This window comes from Barbatula barbatula (assembly GCF_947034865.1).
Source record: "Barbatula barbatula genome assembly, chromosome: 24".
In the NCBI taxonomy this organism is placed as follows: Eukaryota; Metazoa; Chordata; class Actinopteri; order Cypriniformes; family Nemacheilidae; genus Barbatula; species Barbatula barbatula.
In genome coordinates, this window is record NC_136787.1 from 3,363,556 (window position 1) to 3,389,012 (window position 25,457).

A 25,457-nucleotide genomic window follows, 5' to 3' on the forward strand; every position below is an offset into this window, starting at 1 on the left:
AATATACAGTACAAACTTAACCACATTACATAAACAAGTAAACAATACAAACAATACAAATAGGCAGTTATGACCAGAATAAGACTTAAATGTGTTGTGTGTTTTCTACAAAAGCTAGTAGAGCACTATTCTTACAAGCCTGACGGACTGCTCAGAGTACTTACCGAGTCTTGCCCAAGACCATCAAATCCGTCAGAGGTAAGTACTTTTAAAGTTATTAGATTAGATTAGATTCAACTTTATTGTCATTACACGTATACAAGTACAGTGTAACGAAATGTAGTTTAGGTCTAACCAGAAGTGCAATTAGCAAGGGCAGGATATACAGTTAGAATAAATACAGAATACAATATTGAGAAAATATTATACAGTGGGCATGGATTATGAATGTATAATAATTCTGTACAATTAAGAGTCTATTTTAACAAGTGGTGTGTGCACATGCTTTTATGTAAATTTGTTACAGGAATGTCAGACGTATTTCAGACAATATACATGCTGTCAGGCATTTTCGTTTTGAATCAGGCAACCCATGCATGCTGGCACTGTTTAAGAATGTTAAATAAATAATTATGTAATTATGTAAATGTTGGATATATTTAGTTTGTGATCATAATAATATTATATTAATGTTGATTAACTTTAGTTTACTTTTGTATGATTAACAAATTCTTGATTATGCTTTATGTTACTTGATATGTAAAATCTTGGTCTTGAAACAAACCCAGTGACTACTGACCTAGACTGTATTATTCCTAATTATTATTAACATGTGGGCCACTGAATATGGTCCAAAATAAATGTTGGTAAATGTAAATTAATTTAGTAAATTTCTGAGCTATGTATTGCTGAGAAAACAATAGAACAATTTTTATTCATTTAATTTAACATTTGTGTCTATACCAGTTGCTGCTGTGATGCATAAAACAATACTAATGGGTTATGTATCTATAGGATTAAACATTGACATTAAATAGTGTAGGATCCAGGAGAATAACCTTATGCTCTTTAAAATTGTGGTTTCTAGCGAGGTGCCTCAGGTGGAATTCTCTCCAGAATCAAATCATACTCCTTCCCCAAACCTGGGCAAAAAAAGGTGCACTAACGCTCCTCTCCTGTTTACCCTACTGGCAGTGGTAGGACACCCGCCTTGCTTGCGTGTGATTTTCGCTTTTAATTTTGCCTATGGGATGCCTACACCCTTTCTTCCTCCATTCATTGTACATCACATCAAATTACCACCAACAACATTTACTCTTTACAAATAATGACTGCAAACATTCTTTATTAATTTCTTATTGTGTACAACAGAGTTGTATGTTGGTTGTTGTTTGGTTGACTCTTGATTCTGCCAAGCTTCCTTCAATAATTACGAATCCATCTTCCTAAAATATGCCTCATCTATTGTGCCTAATGCGTTTCTATAGTACTGCAGGTGTTTGAAAAATACAGAAAAGCACTGCCATAGAAACTAAACAAGTCTGTTATTGGACATTTGGTCACTGAGAAACTAGCCTGTTCCCTAAAGCACACAAATACAAGCACATAGGGCTTGATTATAACACCCGCCAAAAACAGGTAAAACATATCACTCTCAGTAACCACTGTGGTGTGTGACATTTTTGTATTATTTCCAATATACCAATATGCACGACTGTGTTATGCTGGACTGGAATTCGTGCCGGAAGAAAGTTCCTCAGTTACTTTAAAATCTGGAGGTTTTTAAAGACACTCCAATGTTGTTTCTGAATTATACACACTTGTGCCGTTGAACTGTTGAATAAATGTTTGGCAAGAAGGGCAGGATGAGAGCCGTGGGGGAACAGCGCAGGCACCGGTCTCGCACTCTCACAGAGGAGCTCCGGAAGCATAAGAGAGGAGCGAGGCCTGGTCCCTGTTTTCGCTCCTCTCTTATGCTTCCGGAGCTCCACTGTGAGAGATGCGAGACCAGTGCCCGCACCGCTCCCCCACAGCTCTTGTCCCGCCCTGCTTGCCACAAAAGCATATCACTCTCGTAGATTATGGACATAATATACAGAGCACTATTGACAATATACAGATGTGCATTGAAAATATATACAGAATATTAAGAGCCATGTGCATACAATACAAATGGGATGTGCACATTGTTTATAGGCTGAAGCTTAAAATATACAGTATGTGAGTGTGTAGTGAAATTGCTAGTAGAAGTGAATACTGTTTACCATGAGAAGGGGTGAGGAGTGTTTCATGTGTGAGAGGGGCAGGGGGGTTTAACAGGGCACAGAGTTTGGTAAGGAGACAGCTGTGGGGACAAAGCTGTCCCTGAGTCTGCTGGTTCTGGCACGGAGACCAATGAATTGCCTTTCGGAGGGTAGAGAGTAGAGAAGTCTATGGGCAGGATAGCAGGAATCCTTAGAGGATAGGGAACACAGTGGTGTTGTCTGCAAACTTGATGATGGAGATGGATCCATACACAGGCCTGCAGTCTTGGGTGAAGATGGAGTAGAGGAATGGGCTCAGCTCACAGCCCTGTGGTACACTGGTGTTGAGTGTGATGTTGGTGTACCAGGTGAGGTTTGACCTATGATGCTGGGGTCTGTTGGTCAGAAAGTTGCAGCAAGATATATTGATGTCATGATCTCTAAATTAAGTTGTTAACTTGTAGGGAATGACAGTGTAGAAGGCAGAGCTGAAATTAACAAACAGCATATGTGCAAATGTGTGAGTACAACGTGACAATAGGTGTGAGTGCTACAGGGCTGTTGTCATATTGTAAAATGCAAGGCACAAGTTGAAAATGTCCGTAAAGACTCTTGCAAGCTGCTGTGTGTGTAGGGATGCAGTCTGGGCCAACAGCCTTACGTACGCTGATCCAGCTCAGTTCATTGTAGACGTGTGGGGGTAAGTTTGAGGGGTTGGTGGTCTGCAGAGAATAAGTTCTTGATGTCCTTATCCTTGTTGTCTCTGTCAAAGCAAACAAAAAGTTCTTAAGGAAGGAGAGATCTGTGTCATTCAGGGTGTTGCTGGGTTGCTGGTATTGTAGTTACTGATCACCTGGATGCACTGCCACATGCGTCAAGGGTAAGGGTTGAAAAAGTGTTTCTCCACCTTAAGCCTACAGGCTTAACCTAGCACATAATAATCAGACATTGGGGTGGGCGATATGGACAAAATGTTATATCTAGATATTTTTGGCGATTTTAACGATAACGATAATTAGACGATATCCATTAAAAATGTGTTTTTAAAAGTCTGAGTTACTTACTCACTGATGATAATAATGGGCACCATGTTGAATGAAAACAGTGCTTATTTATTTTCTTTAACATGTAAGTATTCAAGTAAAAACAATTCAAAGACATACAAAATGCTAATTGAATTAGTGTACGAACATCGAACTCTGAGTAAACATTCAGTTGTACACCTCTGCTGTACTGTAAATTGTACAGAATACAAGCAAGATGAAATTATAATATATGATAGAAGTTGGGGGGGGCAGTTGAGCTGAAATAATTTCGACTTGGCACTTTCCCTACCTACTGAATCGGCAGCATTTATTTTGCTTGGTGATTGTTTTAGCATTTGTTTAAACTTGGTGATAGCATTTGTAATGTCTTGGCACTGTTGCTTTTCTTATCGTAAGGCACATTTCCGCTTTAGCGGCTCCGCTAAAGTTTGCTGCGTATGTTGTGCAGCAGGTACCTAAGCCGATGTCGGCTTTTCTCGGGCAGCGGAGTCTCTGAACTTTTCATACTCTTGGTATTCCTTACTATGGTTGGTCGTCGAGCTGCTTTTAACAGCAACATGTTTCCTACACACTTTGCAGAGTGCCGTCTTTTGCGCAACATCAGTTTTCTCAAAACCGAACCACTTCGATGCAAGTGAGTTTGAGCCACGTTTAGCAACTAAGTCATCTGAAGTAGATTGCGAGGCTCTGGGTGTCTGCATGTTGTCTCTTTCTGTCAAATGTTTAGCATAACCACATTCGTTAAACGGTGTTGAACATGCGTGCGGCCACGCGCTAACCTGTGAGAGAGATGACGACGTGTATGCATACAACAGCAATCACGTGACGACCTGCTGCAGCCTCTGAATGTGTGGAGTTTTAATGCGTGTTTTGGAGTGTTTTTTCGGAGTAATTAAAATACTCGATAATGAGAATTTGCACATCGTTAACACAACAATTATCGCAGACAATATATATCGCCCACCCCTATCAGACATCACAGAAAATACTTTCTCAGGTGGTTTTTAATAATAGAGTAGAATGCATCTCAATTCTTGCAACTCAAAATAAAAACATGATTTTCAGCCATTTTCTTTTGGAGAGTGATTGTTTTGCACCTTTATTTCATAGAAGAAAACCATTTTAGTAAATACAAATAAAATGCACAATTAACAATGTGCATCGTTCCAAAGCAGCTTTACATGGGCAAATAAGAAAAACCGAAAAACACAGTAAAGGTAAAACACAGTACATGGTGATTATATAACAAACATTATTCTAGTTAATAATATCTAATAAATGCAATCTCCCGGTGGTTTATTTTGCATATTTTGCATTAAGTAAATGCTTGGCTGAAAAGATGCGTCTTTAATCTAGATTTAAATTGGGCGAATGTGTCTGATCCTCGAATAGTGTCGGGAAGGCAATTTCAGAGTTTAGGTGCTACGTATGAGAAAGCTTGACCACCTTTGGTGGATTTAGTTATTCTATGTGTTATCAAAAGTCCTTTTTTTAGATCTTAGTTCTTAGAGTTTTTAGATCTTAGAGAGTTTGATGGGTTGTAGTGTGGTAGAAGTTCTGTTATATACGTAGGGGCTAAACCGTTTAAGGCTTTATAAGTGATTAAAATAACTTTAAAGTCAATACAATACTTAATGGGTAGCCAGTGAAGGGTTGATAACATTGGGGTTATGTGATCATATTTTCTGGACCTGGTTAGAACTCTGGCAGCTGCATTCTGAACTAACTGTAGTTTATTTATTGATGATGATTCAGGACAACCACTAAGTAGTGCATTACAGTAGTCAAGTCTTGAGGTCACAAATGCATGAATAAGCTTCTCTGCTTCAGCAGCACATAGAATATTTCGTAATTTGGCAACATTTCTAATGTGGAAAAAGGCTGTTGTTGCCGAAATCACAGGTTGCTGTATAATATAATGCCTAGATCTTTTACTGTATTTGTTGGAGTAACAGTACATCCTTCAACTTGCAGGTTATAATCCGAAATATTTGTTTAACGTGTCTTTGGTCCGATAGGTAATATTTCTGTTTTATTAACATTTAAAGAAGGAAATTACAAGTCATCCAATGTTTTATATATTCTATGTACTCTGCCAATTTGGTTAGCTGGGAGGAATCATCTGGTCTTGAGATATATAGCTGAGTATCATCTGCATAGCAGTGGAAGCTAATTTAATGTTTCCAAGGGGCAGCATGTATATGGAGAATAGCAAGGGTCCTAGAACCGATCCCTGAGGTAATCCATAATTTACTTCTGTAATATTTGATGATTCTCCATTTAAATAGACAAATTGATGTCTGTCTGATAAGTAAGATATGAACCACTACGCCTGTCCCTCAAAACCGGTATAATCATGCAAGCGATCTAGAAGTCTACAGTATCGAACACAGCACTAAGGTCAAGCAGGACGAGGAGTGAGATGTTATCTTTATCTGATGCTAAAAGCAGGTCATTTGTCATTTTAACGAGCGCAGTTTTAGTACTATGATGCGGTCTAAAGCCTGACTGACTTTCTCGTGTATGTCATTATTTTGTAAGAAAGAGCCCTACTGAGTGGAGACTAGTTTGGTTTCTTGATAAGAGGCTTTCTGGCATGGCCTAGATTAATTGACGAATTGATAATCTTATAAATGGGCTCAATTGCAACGAGTAGTAACTCTTTTAATAGTTTAGTTGGTATGGGGTCTAATAAGCAAGTTGTAGGTTTAGATCGACAGTGCTTGCACAACAAGGCAAAATAAAAAACAAAGTTTGATTTAAAATTATCATTACAAAACTTCAGTCGCTATTAGATTATTAGAGTCGCCACGTCCTTCGTCCAGCATTTGTTAGGTCTGGGAATGGATTGCGCCCTGCCCGCTCCGGTAACCTTGGACTGCGTCCTGCCCGCTCTGGTAACCTTGGAACAATGAGACAAGACACCATGACATCAACCATTGATTAAGCAAAAATAGTTTACTGAACTTTTCATTCCCTGGTCGGTAGGTAGGAAGCAGCCCTGATACTATGATCCTCGCCGCGGGTGATGCGTTGTGTACTGTCTTGATCAGACTCCTGAAGTCCTTCAAGATCGGAGGTACCTGCACAGAGACATCAAGAACATGAGCGCCAGGAAAACAATGAGTGCGCACCTTACTTTTAGTGGAGAAAGCGTGTACGCGCCGGACGATTGACTCTCCGATGACCACAGCGAAGCATTCTGTCTCACAGAGGGCAGCAAAGCGGTTCCTGATCCGAAAACTGGTGGTGGCAGTTGAGTCATCGCACCGGTCCTGGCTAGCGCCTTTCGCCACCGGTGTGCCGGTGCAGGAGTGAAGTTAATTTGGGCTTATCGTGTTCTCGAAGCCTGGGCTCTGTGCAGAGAATAACCGTGTCTGCTTCTCAAGTAAATCCTGAATCCGCTTCTCCACAGCCCCCAATCCGACTGAAGTGCAAACGTTTCCTCAAACACTTCTGAAGCATTAGCCAATAGTGATGTAATAATGAGAACATTGAGTTAAGCAGTAAGCCAGGGCACTAGGTAGGCACTTGATTCTGAAACTGTAGGTATTACCATCTGTCCAGAGTCCTAGGAGCGTAGTGAACGTGAGGGACTGTATAGTAGTATAAGATCACTCGGGTACTGTGGAGACAAACCGTGTAGGGCCTTAGAGGTAGTCAGTCAGATAATTTTATACTCATACTTTTTTGATTGTGTGAGAACTCTAGCTGCCGCGTTTTGAACGCGGGCAAGCTGCTTGAGCTTGGGGCATCTGAGCATTCTTCTCCATTTGATCCATCAATGTTTTCGTCTATAAAATAGAATACCTCATCAAATTTAACTACTTTTATCACATCAGTAGTATATTTGCCATGTTAAGCGCATACCAAGGGTACATTTTTTTCCAGTCCTGGAACTCTCTTCTCACTACACATTAAACGTATGTAGTTTTACAGTAAAACTCACGGTAGCAATCTTTTTGGTGTCCTTGAGAAGACATTTATGTCAGACAATTCACCCACTCCCTTTCTGCTTTGGACAGGTGGTAGAACAACACACTTTCAGAATACAAAACAAATTCCACTAAGCCTCAGTAGTATCAGAAAAAAATATTGCTTACAATCATAATTGCCCTACAGGGTTTAATTATCCATTTTAATATTTAATATGTTTCCGTTACCATGCCACCTGTCACTAAAAAATACTACCTATTGTCCCTGTCCTAGGGATGCGAAAACTTTCTAAAGTCTTTTCCTATTTTTCTTGATACAACTTTTTGTGCATATTTATTACCAATGCTTCTCTTGATATACTCTTGCAACCAAGAAATAGTAAGAAAAGGGAACCGTACAGTTTCCTTGGTCGATTAAATTATAATCCAATTGACAATAGTCTATTTAACCCCTGATTTATAACAATACACAAGTCATCTGACGCAACGAGAGAAGAGCATTCAAAACTGGGATGTCAGAGACTTCTGGCTTTCTACCTTGGCTATGTTCTTGTTTGCGAGTATGCAAGATGCCTGGATCTTTTAGTGAGCAATGGTTATGAGCAATGGTTATGTCATTCTCCTCTTAAAATCTTTAATTTTTAGAAACTGAATTCTGTCCTTGTATGGTTGTTGTTTGAGATTGCAACAAAACTAGAGTATATTTCTTGTCAGATAACAAACATGGTTTTTGAAATGTTTTGGAATTTTGTTACTAGTTATTCCAATCGGTTTTTGCTGTTGCTATGGTTATATCAGCTGCTTTGTTTGTACTTTCATCAGTTTGTTTGTACTTTCATCAGTTAAACCTCAGCTTCTGGCCGTAGCAAATCCCGTCTTCTTTCATTTGTTTGGCCACCTCAATAAGATTGATATTGACGAGCTCATATAAATTAAACTTCATTCCGTTTCAACACAGCAAGGTTAAACAAGAAATGTTGTATAATTATACAATAATAATAACAGTGTCTAAATGATAATGGGCAGGTTTCCCAGACAGGCTTTAAACCAAGTCCCAGACTAAGTTAAATGTAAGAGGTGTCTAAATCGAAAACTGTCATGATGGGTGGTGAGACACGGACAGAGGACCCAGGTGCAGACAGCGGGTAAGGGGTTAACAGAAGACTTTACTAAACTACAAAACAAACACCCACGAGGGGTAACAAAACAGGGGAATATAATAACAAGACAGGACTGAAACTAACTACACTTAAACAAGACTTAAATTATCTTTTGACATGAACTACACATGAGTAAACTGACAAGGCACACAAACTCACCAAACAAATCACAATGTACCAGCACAAGACAGAAGAAACAAGGGCATTAAATAAGGGACCAAATCAAAAGGGGAACAGAGGGCGGGAACAGAGACGAGACCGGAGAGTGTGTATGGAAGGCCATAAATGCCTCTCTCCACACAAAACATGAGACTCTGTCATGATCCTGCCACTAAACCAAGAGAAACATGACACGATGCGGCAGAATCATGACAGAAGACAGAAGCATGACGAGCAGCAACCTGATGCTCCTCAAGGCATAAACAAGACAAGACAGTCTGTAACACTGACAAAAACAAGGCAACATGATAATAAAAAAAAACACAAGAGTCCACACAGGGGGGAAGTCCAAACATAGGCAGACACAGACTGGATAGCCGGCCGGACATGGACTGGCACGAGACAGAAGACACAAGGGCATTAAATATGGGACCAAATCGAGAGGGGAACATGTGAGGGGCATGAATCAATAACAAGGAGACTGGAGGGTGGGAACAGAGACGAGACCGGAGAGAGTGTATGGAAGGCCATAAGGGCCATAAATTCCTCTCTCCACAAAAAACATGAGACTGATCCTGCCACTAAACCAAGAGAAACATGACATGATGTGGCAGAATCATGACAGAAAACCACTTGCACTGACTTATCATAAAATATATCAGTGCTCTTGTTTTGTCTCAAGATGCCCACCAGTAATGTTTTTTTGTAAGGTATGTTTTTAAAAAACTATTTAAATATCCTAATCTAACCAAGGCCTAGTCCTGGTTTAAAATAATCTCTGTCTGCAAAACTGCCCCATATGTATTAAAGTAATAAAATTCCGTAGATGACAACTAATAAGACCTCTCTACTACCTTTAACCTCACCATATACTTCATTATAAACACCTGTTAGCCATTTTCAAATATTTTCAATTTTTTTTATTGAAACTGCCTGTATGATCCGATATATGATGTGAATGTAGTTCGGCAAAAGGTGGTTTCGATCTTCCAATCTTATTTAGAGTCAGTACTACTAATCACACGTCTTACTCACTACACAACAGAAGCTTCTGGGAGTGGCGTGGATTTTAAACTTTAAAAGATTTTAAACTTTAAATTCAAACCACTAACATTGGTCCATGGGTGGACATGTAAAAGATGCAAAATATAAAGGGCCCATATGTAATAAAACATTCAGGGTTTCACTGAAAACGTTCGGGGCTTCAGCACCCTTATCCCACCCCTAGCGCAACCACGAGTGAAAAACATCCCAAGCCAGTAGCAATCAACATCCCACCCCTTCTGTGACCCATGGTTTATCTGTGTATTTCAGAGCCAGTGAGCAATGGACTTTCGAAATAAAATAATACTTAAACTGCAATAAAATAATTGTCTGCGTTCAGTAATAACACATTCACTTTCCAAGCCAAATGCGTTTTTTTTACTGACAACAATTGTCACGTGTGAGACAGGACAAGGAGGAGCAAGAATCCAAATGCAAGCTCAAAATGCAAGCTTTCATTATCGTGGGGGATTTAAACAAAGCCATTCTCAGGTTGGTCATGCCGAATGTCTCCGGTCCAGCAAGAGGGCCTTAAATGCTGGATCACTGCTACTCTCTGGTTAAGAATGCCTACAAAGCTCGCTCACTACCAGCTTTTGGAAAATCGGCCATTTACCATGCCGCCATTTTCCTCACACATATAAACAGGCTCGTTCAAGAACCGGTGCAGAAAGCGTGCCACCAAAGCTCCCATGCATGTGTTAAAGAAAAAGAAGCGATTGCAGGTCCGTAGCCAGCCAGTTGAAAGGGGAGGTTCTTTTTTTTTAAAAGTGGACCTTTTTGCAGTTTTCTCCTTTTGTATTTAATTATGAGGTTCAAATACTTCATTTTGGTGACCTTTTATGCACTAATTTCTGCTGGATTAGCAATATTTATTGCATTGTTGTCAAATTGCTTCCTCATGTAACACTTTTGTCAGTCCATACACAGTTCATAAGTTTAAAGACCACACTAACAACAGAATAGATTTAATGAACTTTAATGAAATATTAATAATAATTCTTCTCATCATCATTTCTTGACTCTCTGTCAATGCTTCTCTGCTATGTTTTATTATTATTAATACGCTACATTTATATGGCTATTATATTGTAGACCAGGGGTCCCCAAACTTTTTTCTGCAAGGGCCACATAATTCTCCCTGTCTTTAATGGGGGGCCGGGTCGGTTTGTAACAGAAAATTACATGGGCCGAAGGTACATGAATTTGTCACGAAACAGGTAGGTGAGAGAAGAACCCAAGCACAGGCAGCAATAAGGGGCAACACAGATTTTAATAAAGTAAAACAGAAAACCCACGAGGGTGAAAAAATCCAGGGGATAACAAAGACAGCAAAAAACAGGAACGAAAAACTCACGGAGGGTAACAGAACAGGAGCGTAACAGAACAGGGTGCTAACGCTGGGACACAGCGTAGGGACAAATCCTCAATAGAGCAGTTACACAGAGCAAACACTTACCATGATGTACGAGAAGGTACGAGAAACAAACGAGCACAGGACAGAGAATACAAGGGAATTAAATAGGGAGACGAACAAAGGAGATAACAATGGGCAGGTGTGGGTATTGAGACACAGGTGGAAAGCTATACTAGAAATGAGTAAATGAGAGGGGTCAGGAGCACGCACGATCAACCGGCACTGCCGCGTGGACCGTACATGGGTGGGTGGTGGTGTGGATGGGGTGATATGGGATTGTTCTGCCATTTTCTTTTACATATACATGGCTAAAATATGTCTGCCTAATTATTTTTCTATAGCCTAATGAAATAATATTAGATTAAAAATAAAAAAATTTCATCAGGCTATTTTTGGTGCCCCCTCAGCACTTGGTGCCCTACGCACAGTGCGTGATTCGCCTGGTGGGAGCGGCGGCGGCGCTGCAGAACAGGGTGCTAACGCTGGGACACAGCGTAGGGACAAATCCTCAATAGAGCAGTTACACAGAGCAAACAGTTACCACGATGTACGAGAAACAAACAAGCACAGGACAGAGAATACAAGGGAATTAAATAGGGAGACGAACAAAGGAGATAACGATGGGCAGGTGTGGGTAATGAGACACAGGAGGAAAGCTATACTAGAAATGAGAGGGGCGGGGCCAAATGACGAGACAGGAGAGAACGCATATTATGTCCTGATTGACAATAATATGTTTCTCTCCACATAAAACACGTGGGTCTGTCATGATTGAATTATTGTGGAGATTTAATTATGATTTGAAATGTATTTATTATGCCTCCTAATGGTATAATAGTTTATTAATAGTTAATAGTTTGGTGATACTCAAATTCAAAACATAATTTCTTATGCATATTAATTAACCTTTCTCTTTCCCAACCACTTGGCCATTTTGTCGTCTCTTTGAAATTTTCCGATGGTTCGCGTGTCAGTACTATCGCAATGGTACGTTATGAATTTAACAAATAATTAGGCTATGTGAGTAACTTAGAGAAATTTGGGTCTGAAAGCCAATATTTGACAATATCCCTACTAGAGCAAGCTCCTGATTGGTTAACGCTGCGCGAATTTTCGCCAAAGCTCAGATTTTTCAACTCGCGCGAATCACGCGAATGCTCAATTCGCGTCATTCGCGCAAATCGCGCCGCAAGTAGGTCGTCGCATCTTTGCATTGCCTTAACATATATATATAACCCCTCCCCCCGCATCATTCAGAGGCGATGCTTCTTCACCATGCTTTGAAAAGTGTATTGCGAGAACTCTCTCTGTCTGCGCACGCACACACACGCGTCCTGCAATAATAATATTAATTTTGAAACAGCAACCCAGAAATTTGTCACAAGCATTGATTAAAACAATGATGACAATAATCACATGAAAATATGTAAGTCGCTTTGGATAAAAGCGTCTGCCAAATGATTTAATGTAAATGAAAAAAAAAACCTGACTTAAATTCTGGACCTTTGGAAGTGAGGGGGGGTCCCCCTGCCTACGGGCTTGGATTTTCAGAGAAGCTTTGTATCAAGGCTTAATCTTTCTCGAAAAATCACGTGGGCGGTTGTAATGGAAATTTTCTAATAACACCGTGACATCCGAAAGCTTAATTTCGCACTTAACCAGGTGACTGCTTCGTACTCAGATTCAGAGGTTTTTAAAAGCGCAGCACAGGGCGCGGGTTGTTGAGGTGTAGCCTACTGTATTGCTTTACATTGAATTTAATTGCTTGATTATAGCCTACTGTAGGAGTTTATTGTTGCAAGAATTTGGGACTCATAGAACCTGTTGCAAAGAGAGGGAAAAGCGTTCAGAGATGTGGGAACCCTTTTATTTCTCCCAATTAGGTTGTTATTGTATTTGCCTTTTTATGTGAATCATAAAATGTTTTACTTAAATCACTATATTTTGGAACTTATATACTGTATATGGCTTATTATACAGCTAGACAAAGGTAGACTCTCTCATAAAAAGTGCTGAAAAGAATTGGAACAGGTCTTAATTTTTCATAATCATTGATTCATATCATTCATTTTTGCGTTGGTATGTTGTGAATGTTGGTATGTTTTTCGAAACATCTAATTCCTCACTTTCACCAGTAGAAATCCAAGTCGAGCCCTGATTTGCAAGGTTTTGAGTAATGAACCTTTCTCTGAATCATATTTTGAAAGCTTCGTGGTTCACAAAGCTTCACGTCGCCATCACTATCATGCACAGAACAATCCACATAGGGGAATAGGGAACATAATCCACACATCGTAAATAAGAGTGAAACCAGGAACACACAGGAACAACGACCTGCAAACAACAACTCAAGCACAGACCTTATATACACAGACAAGCTAATGAGAAACAGGTGAAAATTATAACACAACAATGAGTCCCGGCAAGGGTTTATGGGAATTGTAATTCTGTGATGGAATGGCAGAGTAGTAAGGAGCGCCCTCTGGTGGAGCTCATGGGCACTTCAGCTGGTGATCCTCGATATTTTCATTTGTCTGAGAGGGGCACTTCCGATTATTTATAAAAAGGGCAGGGGCTCAAGTGCCCTAACCCCCCATCCACACCCCCTGCACTGGATAAAACAACCTGGTAACAATTTTTTCATATTTGGAATAAACAAGTTTTTCATCAGGTAATAGTTTTTCAATGTCCAGGCTTTTTGTGGTTCTATGAGGGTGAAAAATATCCATTTTATAATGTCCCCCACCCATAAAATAAAGACTATAACTCATGTCAACTGTTAGCCCTGCCCCAATGTCCCTGGCAAAATACAACATATAAAGATAGTTAGACAGCACTGTAAGAATTTAAAAGATCTAACATTTGGCTTTTGTAGAACAGCTGTATGTAGTTTGTGATGCTATTGTCTATATGCTTTTTAAGGAGACTTTCCCCCGATTGTATATCCATATTTTTCATTTTCCTTTCCAATCACTTCATTGTAATATTATAAACTACTTCAATCAGTCCTGTGTGCAAAATAGTTTTCTTTTTTTATATTACGTTTTTGAAGAAAATACTCCTGTTCTTCATGGACACTGATCACAGTGTAATTATACTATATATATATATGAATTACAATTGAATTACCCTTTAAATAGCTGTAGATATCATTAATAACTAAATCAAGGTGCCATGAAGAACACAGGAAACAGTGTGATTCGATCCTGTCCTTCAGGCATTTCAGATAACATTATGCCTGTGTTCTGTCTGCATTTGCCTTTTATATGTCACTGTGTATTTTCACAAATATAAGTGTGTGTGCTTGCAGGGTATTCTTCAAAATCCTTATAATATTGACGGGAATATCTTTCATACAGGTAAGTTTACTGTACTACACTACATTACAATTTACAACACTTAAAGTGCACTACATAATCTTAGTATATGTATACGAGTTTAATACAAAGACCTAAAACAATGAAATTAAATATTTAAAATATACTTATTATATATACAGTATACAATATTTTTTTATATTCTGGAAGAAATGTTTTCTGTTAAAAAAGTATATCTCCCTTTGGAGTGTAACTTTGCAGACCCTTTTTTATTCTCTAGCAGCCACGCTACGCACTTAATAGACAATATACATTATTAAAGCCATTTATTTAAAATATTTTTCATTGTTGTTTATTTTATTAAAGCATCAGTGTTGAATTATCATATTTACAGTGGTTCTCAACACGGGGGCTGTGGCCCACAAGGGGGCCCCAGCTGACTTCCAATGGAATTCATACGTTAAAATAGACTTAATGAGTCTAGAGAAAACAATACAATAAAATGAACTGAAAAAAAACTAAAAACCCAGATATTTCCTATTATTTTGGCATTTTATTATGAGTAAACATTTTAAAGTGGTAAGTTATTTTGAGTAAAAATGAAGTACGTGAGAGAACGGTGTTTAAAACTGTGTCACTGCCCTTGCTGGATTCACCACGGAAAGCTTGTAATTATGGTTTGTAATTTTCCCTGTCGGGTCGACTTTTTCCGGAAATCCTTATCTGGTGTCTTTCGTCTATGCGTCACTTCGTCACATTCGTGAACAGAACGAAGAGGATCAGGCTGCTAGCCCTCGTGTGGATGCTGCCGGTGACAGTGGTAGCATTGTACACAGACATTTTTAAGTATTATTTATGGCGTCGTTTAGTTATTTTACTGTTAAACGCCAAGCAGCATGTGCTGACATCTGGGGATTCAGCAGTTGTGAAAACCAAGAAATACAAACTTATGAGAGTTTACTCGTGCAAAATCCAGAATTTACATTGCCAGACATGGATTTAATTCTTCTGAACAGAACAGGTATAAAATTTTAATATTTCAATAGAGAACACAAAAATATTAGCGCACTTGTGTTACAGACGGGTACACCGTTTCATCGGTTGTTCTTTCTCTCTTTATGATGTTCATTATAATAAATGTAAGCCCTTTTTGCACAGGATTATTATGATCTATCGATCCCGTGTGATTTTGAAATTTCCTTCCCAAATCTGTATTTCTTGTGACGCACTCGCACAGAATAAGTGAAGCCTGTGATTTTATTAAAATGTATGGACTTTTTTCCGGGACATGATGGCAAGGCTTTGTGTATAGTTTATTGATACTGTATATAGTTGTATGGTGTATTCCATTATATGACTGTAACTTTCAGCATTTGAGACCCGCTGTCGCGTTCGGGGATCTTCAATCCGGTTCGTGTTACGGGAGTTTCCATGAGAAATAACAAAACGACAGTTTTGCTCTATTTGGGTCTGTTTGTTATTTTTGTTTCGTATTAAATCATCTGCAATGTTATCTGTTATGTTTATTATGCGCTACTGATGTAGAATGAAGAATCTCAACGGTTCACTGTCACAGGCCACACGTGGTATACGACTCTTCCGCACATTTGAGCCACTTTAATATCAAGCTATAAACTATTTTATTGGGTAGAATCTTTTTGTGTTTGGGGGGACTGCCTATGAATATTGTTGTATTCAATTGAGGGCCTTGGAATAAGAAATGTTGAGAACCCCTGTATTATAAGAACAAAAACATTAAAGATTGCTTCAGTCATTAATTTCAGAATTAAAGTGTTTCAAGATTCGGTTTCTCTGTCAACATGTGTCATATTTTCCCAATATGTACATTTTATGCAGAAAACAGTAAATCGTCAAAAATCACTTTTTGGGTTTTCACAGGCAGTTATTGTGTCTGAACCTTCGACTGTTATTACCCAACTTTGATTTAGCCTAATATTTTTTCTTTTTAAACTGAGTAATGTCATGTATCTACAGAGGCTATGCCAATGGACACACAGGTGTATGAGAGTCCATATGCAGACCCTGAAGAGCTGCGGTCAACTACAGTAAACCGGAGTGATCTGACACTTGAGGATGGAGAGTTGGGCTCAGGCAATTTTGGAACTGTCTTAAAAGGCATCTACCAAATGAAGAAGTCAGTCAACCAAGCTTACCTAAAACATTTTAATGAATTTTACATGTTTAAGAACTATTTCACACCAGAGATAATCACAAAATAACAACTTTAATCGATATAATCTCACGGTCTTGTCAGTGTATGCTGGGCATTTAATAAAGATTAAAGTCATTATTGTGGTTTGAGACAGTTTGTGATTGCAGATACCTATATATAAATGTATAGGATAATTGCAATGTAAGTCGCTTTGGATAAAAGCTTTTGCCAAATACATAAATGTAAATGTAAATGCAGCTTTAGATTGTGAAATTGCAAATTCAGTTCCACACTGAGATCCAAAGCATGTGAAAATCTATAGCCATCATAATGACTGCTGCAATGGCACAGCAACGTACCAATGGTTGCATCTGTTTTTCAGGACACAAAAGGATGTGGCTGTGAAAATTCTGAAGAATGAAGATAATAACACAGCAGTGAAGGAGGAGATGCTGCGAGAGGCAAATGTCATGCAGCAGCTGGATAATCCCTACATCGTACGCATGATTGGCATCTGCGAAGCTGAAAACCTCATGCTTGTCATGGAGCTTGCTGAGCTGGGTCCACTGCACAAGTTCTTACAGAAGAACAAGTGAGTCACAGCGGCAATAACATTATGAACAGTCACAGCTGATGCTTTACAAAATATATTTACAATAATGTACAGCTTCCTGTACATGAATACTTAAAGGGTTATAAAGGTTTAAGGACACGGTTTTCATCGGTTTGTTATTTTTTAGGCAATTTTTTTTTAAATCCTTTAACTTAAATATGTAGTCCAATGTAAACAATGCAAATTAAGTATTTTTGGCTGCTATTTATCTGGTTTATAATAACTAGTGTAGAGACAGCTGTTCAGTAGCATTATTATGTAAACCTTAATCTAATAAATTCATTAAATTTTTTTATGTGAAATCAATAACAGAAGCAAAGCACTTAACTGAATAAGTTTCAAGAATTTAAGTTATTTTAACTCTAATGACTTAATTTATGTCTATGTTGAAAATAAATTATAAGCTGGTAACTAGGTTATTTAACAAGAAATTGCTTTAAAAGAACACTTCTCTGGAGAAATAAAGTTTCATGAAATACATATTTTGTTTAAAAACACTCAATGGTTATGTAAACAAAAACCTTTTTGCCTTGTCAAAAACCACTACTGTATGTTCACAGCAACCCGTTTTGGTGCATGTTTCTTTAAATGATAATGATCTACAGCGCACCCCAACCCTTTCCGTCAGGCGTGTCAACAACACACCTGCCATGGCAATGGTAAAGCTTAATTATATTTCCTGAACAATATTTGCGTTAATATGTTTAGCTGCGGCAAGCTGTTTGTTTTGCTAATGAACAGGGGGGAACACTGCGGTTCGTTAATTTTTAAAGGTCTCAAATCATTCCTCCTTAGGCTGAAAAATCTGTCACAACATACTAGTTATGCGCTCACGTTGTGTGTAATGTTATAACTTGTCAATGACAAGCGCTACAATCCACGTAATTGTGCAGATGCGCATTCCATGGATTTAAGGCAAGCATACATGAGCGCATTAGGATGCATATTACAGTGGGAAAATGTTCCATATTACACTTTAATGAGCCGTCCAAAAATAATAAACATGACATATGTACTGGTATTGCCGATAAAATCTTCTTTTGACATAATATAACTACTTTTAAGTTATCCAACAAGAAAGATGTTTGCCTCCATTAATATGTAGTCAACATCTACTAGCAAAGTGTTACTGGTAAATCATTTTTGTGAAAAGTCCACAGTATTCCACAGGTATTTTATGAAACTGTTTGATCTCTGAATTTGATTATCTGTTTAAAGAAAATTACAAAAACAAAAGTAATACATTTTAAGTATTTATAAAAACTTAATTGCTTTTGTTTTGTGTTTACATCTTAGACACATCTCTGAGAAGAACATTACTGAACTGGTTCATCAGGTTTCTATGGGTATGAAATATCTGGAAGAGCACAACTTTGTTCACAGAGATCTGGCAGCCAGGAATGTGCTTTTAGTTACGCAGCACTATGCCAAGATCAGTGACTTTGGACTGTCTAAAGCCCTGACAGAAGATGAGAACTATTACAAGGTAGTATAACTCAGTCAGCTGATGCTATAAGTATGTTTTTTAATAGCCGATGGTTCATATAATGTCAATATGTGTAATTAAAGCAACACTATGGAACATTTGTTTACGGACAGTGCTTGATCTGTAAATTCCAAGGTGCCGTAATAAGGGGGGTGGCAGATCTGGCAAGTTAGTGGGGTGTGGAGAAGTAACGGAATGTGCTATCTCTGAGGGGTTTTTCTATCTTACTATTTGGAGTAATTGAAAATGCGCATAAAAAAGCCTGAATAAAAACAGACATCCAAAGATAATCTTAGTGTATGAAAGAAATTTTATATGATTTTATATTCAGTTTAATTCAAATGCTCGTTAAGGTTATGGAAACACGTTATTGTTATAATGATAATGTTGTGAATATAGTGGATGCAAGCAAATAAAACACAGCCCTCAACATTTGTAGAATTCAGAAGTTTAGCCTTAAACTAAAATTACACTTGGGGTGCAACTGTGCTACCGTTTATAACGTTTAAGCTTTTAATCATCCGTTAACCGTATTTCTTCTGCATCTCTTCGCAGCATTTTTCCTACAACAAATCATTCCCTCTGAAGTGTATTTCACAAGTTTCCTTCATTATATAATACAAAACATGCAACACGAATATACACAGAATATTTGACATTTAATAGATTAACAAAACAAAAGGGAAATAACGTTGACTATGCTGATGAGTTTGTGAGGTGCAGTGCTCACCAAATAAATTCAAGGAAAGGATATGATCCCAGGGGACTGCAGATACCTATGTATAGGATAATACAATGTAAGGCGCTTTGGATAAAAGCATCTGCCAAATGTTTAAATGTAAATGTAAATCAAATAGTTTTTTAAGTTGTTTCTGCCGTTATAAGTAACAGATAGGGCAATTGTGCCAGCGCCTTGTGCCTACACATAATATTCCAGCATCTCAAACAATGACAGCCAGTTCATTACCAAAATAAAATAGTTATTGCCTTTATAATTATTAAATGTGCTTTTTAATGAAATATATGCACGCAACAGGTCAGCACGAATGTTTTACATTAGCACTTGAGGAGAGGGATCTGCCAAATTAAGCCCTGCTTATGGGTTCTCCCATGTGGTTTATAAGCTTAATTGTCTGTTACTAGTGTCACAAATACTATCGCTGTATAAGCTTGCTCTTCAAACAATGGTCAGCTGTGGCCTAATGGTTGGAGTGTTGGGCTTGTGATCAGAAGGTTGCTGGTTCTGATCTCAGTGCCAGCAGGTCACGACTGAAGGGCACTTGAGCAAGGCGCCTTAACCCTGATTGCTCTGCAGTAATGTGCCACTGTATAAAACTACTTGTAAGTAAGCGTCTGCCAAATGAATAAATGTAGACAGGGGATGGGCGGTGCTTTGTGTAATGACCCGAACACAGAATGTACAGAGTATGGTTGTAGGTGCAATGATAAGGCTACTCAGGTAGCACTGGCAGTATATTTGTCCCGTTAAGAGTTGTTCTACGACTGCAATCATTTTAGAGACATTAGGTCAAAAACGATATAGTGTTGCTTTAACAAAATGTATGTAAGATTTACACTTATATTCAAAAATGCACTTACTCACTGGGAACTTTTAAAAGGTCCTAAAATGTACAATAGGATATTTATGTAGGTACTGTGATATGCTCTATGTGACCAATATTCACATTTCATAAGTAATATGCACTCTCCAGTTGCAAAGATGTACTTTTTGAAATGGTATCGCCCCAAAGACAGTTTTGACCCTTGTTTCTGACAGTGTTTTTGTTAATTATCCTATATTTATACCATATTAATAAATCTTATAAAAGTCTTTGTTTCAGTACACTAGAATCAGTGCTTAACATAATCTGAATGTTTTTGTTCTCTTCTTCTATAGGCAAAAGGTCATGGTAAATGGCCATTGAAATGGTATGCCCCTGAGTGCATGAATTACTTGAAGTTCTCCTCTAAGAGTGACGTGTGGAGCTTTGGAGTCTTGATGTGGGAGGCTTATTCATGTGGACAAAAACCATACAAGGTGTTAAAACTGTCTTAATCAAAAAGCCATCACAACCAACGGTTAAAATGTTACAGCAACTTTACTTTTATAATTTGGGCCAGGAAAGATGGTACATCAAATGCATTTTGGAGGAAAATATTAATAATTTCTACTAATAATGTACTAATATAATGTATTTAACGTTATTAACACCTTATTTGCATACTTATGATGGCGATATTGAATTTGTTCAAGTGGCTGTACAGTCATCTAGCCTGTAAATCAAATGTACAATATCAGTCTAATCTTTGATCCTAATGCACATAGATCCAAATTTTTGCTTGTCTAAGATTCTGGATGTAATGAAAAATGCTTCATGACACATTGCATTATGGGTACATCATGCAACACTCATCCATGGCTCCCAGAATGCATTGTGGCATGAATCATGTGACCATTGTTGCTGATTCTTGAGGTCTTGAGTAAATCTCACAGGATTTCAACGTCCTTCGTGTACATTGTATTTTAAAATTCATTCAATTTTTTCGGATTAAATCTGTGCTTGCTGTCTTTTTGCACCAAATCACAATAATAAATCAAAATAATTTACAACATACTTCTATTATAAAAGTCACTCATAAGGTCAGTGTATTAATCCATGCATGATGATCATGCACTTATTATCAGCAGCGACAAGCATCTGATAATGCCTGCCTTTTATGTCATAACAAATTTAACTACAGCAGCCAGAACACAAAGAGTCAAACTGTCTAACTAAACCAAACCCTGATTACTATAAAAGTGACATACTATTATTTTCAATAAAACATATTTTTTTTATTTTAATTCTCCATAACATGCTGCAACAAAGGCGAAGACGATATTGGTGTTTGTGGAGTCTCCTCTGCTGACTGATTTAATGGTTTCTTTTATTTTCAGCTGATTTCATCACAGGCTGTGGCTGAACTCAGCTGTAGTTCTTGTGTTTCCTGCTCTTTCCTGGCATGGCCATTTAAAACTGTGATAACACCGAAATTACTTAATGTAATGGTTTCTGTGTGCATGTAGGGAATGAAAGGAAATGACGTTATTCAAATGATTGAGAATGGTGAGAGGATGGCTTCCCCACTGAACTGCCCACCTGAGATGTACAACCTTATGCAGAAATGCTGGACATACAAGTAAGTGAACATAAGCACTTTATTATAGTAGAGAATCCATATACAAAAGTTTTTATTAATTAAAGCACCCTGAAAGAACCTTTGAGAGGACCTGAGAGATTTGGCTCTTTTTAAAGTTTAACACACAATTTGATTTGTTGCAGATTATTTTCTAAATCTCTGTGTGTCTTGTTCAAAGCAAGAAAAACTATTTTAAATACATTATACAAGGCATTGTGAGTATCACAATGTCAATGTGCATAACGCATTTTCAGTTGTTTTAAATGTGTTCATCCACTGACCGGAAATGTCCAAGGAACAAAGTCACTTTTTCTAACCATTAATTGCTATTGAAATAGTCTTATTTGACAACAGTTTTGGAAATTTGGCTAACCAGAATTGAGCCATGTTTTAATAATAAAGAAACATAGTTTAGTACAGTGATAAATGTCAATCAGTTTTGCTAATGATAAATTGTTCACTTTTTCTATAGGGCAGAGGAGAGACCTGGATTTTCTGTAGTTGAACCAAGGTTGCGACATTATTATTATGACATATCCCAATGATGACCTAGAGAATGTGTGAAAATTCTGCTATATTCTATAATTTAGGTTTGGTGTAAGCAAATGTTTAATTATATATATAAATAAAATATTTTTTTTTATTATACAAATTATAAATTGATAAACTCCCTCACTAGTATTTGTGTACAAAATCCAGCTAAATAATTTAAAGCATTTTATGTTTTTTCGCTTTAGTAATTTTTAACACAGCCGATGTAATGTCAAGCTCTGTTTGTTTTTTATTATTAATTGAGCATAAAATAGCATTATATGCAGCAAGAAAAGCAAAAATGAATTGTTGAATATAGCTTATAAAGGCAAGGTTTAAAAATGAACAATCACAGCCAATCAGGTCCATCTGTTGCGGAGATGTCTTGACTTGCTACTACTGCACATATTTACTGTGATATTGCAAGAGATGTCATGCTTCGTATACAGCTTGTCTAGTGGTCACATTGTTTCTAGGATAAGAGGCCTATATTATTTGTAATGAAAATGCAATGCTAATACATAATATTCAACCAAATTTTATCACATATGTTTGAGTCTACTGACTGCATCTTCCTCATACCATTTTTAAATTCCGTTTTACATTTATCATAAAAGTGTCAAGTCATTGTCAACTTAATGTATCGCACCAATAAAAAAAGTTTTATTCCACATGTATTGTGTTTAATTTGAATACATCTATTCATTGTGATGTGCACAAGCTGTACAATTGAACTGAATTGCATTACATAAAAATCTTGATCTTCCTCTGATTATAAATGCAACTTTCAACATTAGAATAGTCTTTAGTCAGGCAAACGTGTGATATTTTGGCAGTCGGAAGAGTTCTACAGTCATGTGTGACTTATTTTACTGTGCAATGCGATAAGCATCTTGACACGAAACAAGTGTTTAATTATAAACTGTAGGTTAGGGGACAGGTGAGGGTTTATTATTATTATTTAAAACTTATTTAAAACCAAAAATCTGTCATAATTTACTGTAATTTCAAACCTGTATGAATTTCTTTCGTCCGCATAAGATATTTTGAAGAATGTTAACTGGCATCCACTTACTTTGCATTGTTTTCTTTGACCATATAATAGAAGTCAATGGGTGCCACTGCAGTTCAGTTACAAACTTTCTTTTTCTTTCCTATGCAAAATACAAAAGATATTTTAGTCATACAAGTTTGATGATAATAAATGAGATAAATTAAATTTGAGTGAACTGTCACTTTCACAAAGCTAATGTAATGCAAAGTTCTGTTTGTTTGTTTTTCATTATTAACTCAACATATATTGCATGGTATGCAGTAAGAAAAGCAAAAATGAATTGTTGAATATTGTCATTTTGTGTAACACGTATAAAACATTGCAGTAAAAATAAAGAAATGCTCAGTTTTTATGAAACATTTCTACAAAATGTACTACATAAATATTTTCACTTAATGCAAAATATGTTAAATAATCCACCGGGAGACTTCATTTATTAGATATAATTTACTAGAATAATTTAACTTGTTATATAAACACCTTGCACTGTGTTTTAACTTTGTGTTTTTCCGTTTTTCTTATTTTCCCCTGTAAAGCTGCTTTGGAACAATGCACATTGTGAAAAGCGCTATATAAATAAATGTAATTTTACTGGGTACCACAGTATTGATCATTCCCAGTGAATATTCACCTACTGTAAGCTTTCTAACATTTTTGTATATTACAGTAAACAGCCTCGGCTATATAACAATAATTTAAATGGTTTGGGGGGAAATCAGTAGGTTTACCATGTAGAGTAGTTTAATAAACAACCATATTTTCACTTGTGATGGGTTTTCTGTGCTCAAGGCTCACATACAAAGCCGTGTAAGTCAAGTCAGCTTTATTTATATAGCGCTTTTTACTATTTTTATTGTTACAAAGCTGCTGTACAAGAAAACATTGACTATAAGCAAACATAAGAGGTTATGCAAGTCAAAACACAGGTCAAATATCAGACACACTTTAAATTCCTATATGCAGTGCTAATTAAATTAGACTATAAAATTCTAGCAGACCATCCCCCCCGGCCAGGCAAACGGTGCAAAACAGTATGCAAATGGTGGTGAGGAACCCAAAACTCCATTGGAGGAGAAAAAAACCTCAGAGGGTAACCAGGCCTGACCAGGGGATTCCAGTTCCCCTCTGGCAAAAGCTGCAGCCTTTGCACAAGCTCGACAGTACTTGCACAACAAGGCAAAATAAAAAAACTTTAGATTTAAGATTATCCTTAATAATCTAATAGCGGCTGAAGTTTTGTAGAGTATCCAGTTTATCCAGCTCTATCATCACAGCATTTGTCAGGTCTGGGTACTTAAACCGTGTTAGATTTACACTACCTTTGCACTAAATTCTGTTTGGTAAAGTCACGTTACTTATGGCCATGAGATAACGTAGAGTGTATTAATCACTGATGCATTCGCTGGACGAATGCATAGAAATAGTGTTATACTGTACATTACTAATCAGAGACTGTAAAATATGTATATTAAATAACGATAAATACTTTATTTACTTTGCGATAATCTAATTCCTTGACTGAAACTGATGTTTTAAATAACTCAGTTCATGGATTTGATCTTAAAATGTCTGGTAGAGAATCTTATTTGGTGAGCTAAGCTCATCATAATTTTTACATGCATCTAAAACCGCTACAGTCCAATAAGTAACACTTCTGGTTTGTCCGAGTTCAGTAATAAAAAAAATTGCTCCTCATCCAGTTTTTTATAGACTACGCATTCCACTATACAATGTAATTGCTTGGTTTCATGAGGCTCATGAAATATAAGTTGCGTATCATCAGCATAACAGTGAAAGCTAACTCTGTGTTGCTTTATTATATCTCCTAGAGGTAGCATGTATAATGCGAAGAGCATAGTCCCTAAGAAAGAGCACTTGTGGTTTCAAGAGTAATTCCAATTTACCAAGGTTGCTTGATGAATCGTAGTATATACGCTTAAGAGAAACAGTTAGCACACAAGACAACTAGAAGGCTGTCAAGAATGGAAGGCAGAACCCAGACGCAGGAAGACTAAGGGTTAAAAATAAAACTTATTCAATAAAAACCCACAATGGGGAAAACATGAATAAAACAAGCAGACAAACCCAAAACTTCCCACAAGGGGTACAAAACAAGGTCCTTAGGATAAAAAATTAACTAAAAGGCCACAAACTTGGCA

The 25,457-nt window shown here is 37.3% G+C and overlaps 1 protein-coding gene across 4 annotated transcripts in view; it reads left to right on the forward strand.

Moving 5' to 3' along the window:
* The window catches only part of syk (spleen tyrosine kinase), a 29,169-nt gene extending 6,254 nt beyond the window's left edge, over nt 1-22,915 (forward strand). For 3 of the 4 annotated variants that reach the window (XM_079448516.1, XM_079448514.1, XM_079448515.1), the window contains 9 exons: nt 115-198; nt 1,028-1,096; nt 14,255-14,303; nt 16,257-16,416; nt 16,817-17,026; nt 18,344-18,533; nt 20,431-20,571; nt 21,601-21,713; nt 22,186-22,915. In XM_079448516.1, the coding sequence (XP_079304642.1) occupies nt 115-198; nt 1,028-1,096; nt 14,255-14,303; nt 16,257-16,416; nt 16,817-17,026; nt 18,344-18,533; nt 20,431-20,571; nt 21,601-21,713; nt 22,186-22,258 (1,089 nt within the window). In that variant the 3' untranslated portion in view covers nt 22,259-22,915. The remainder of the gene's footprint in view (nt 1-114; nt 199-1,027; nt 1,097-14,254; nt 14,304-16,256; nt 16,417-16,816; nt 17,027-18,343; nt 18,534-20,430; nt 20,572-21,600; nt 21,714-22,185) is intronic. The other variant, XM_079448517.1, reaches the window with a different exon arrangement.
* The last annotated feature ends 2,542 nt before the right edge of the window (nt 22,916-25,457 follow it).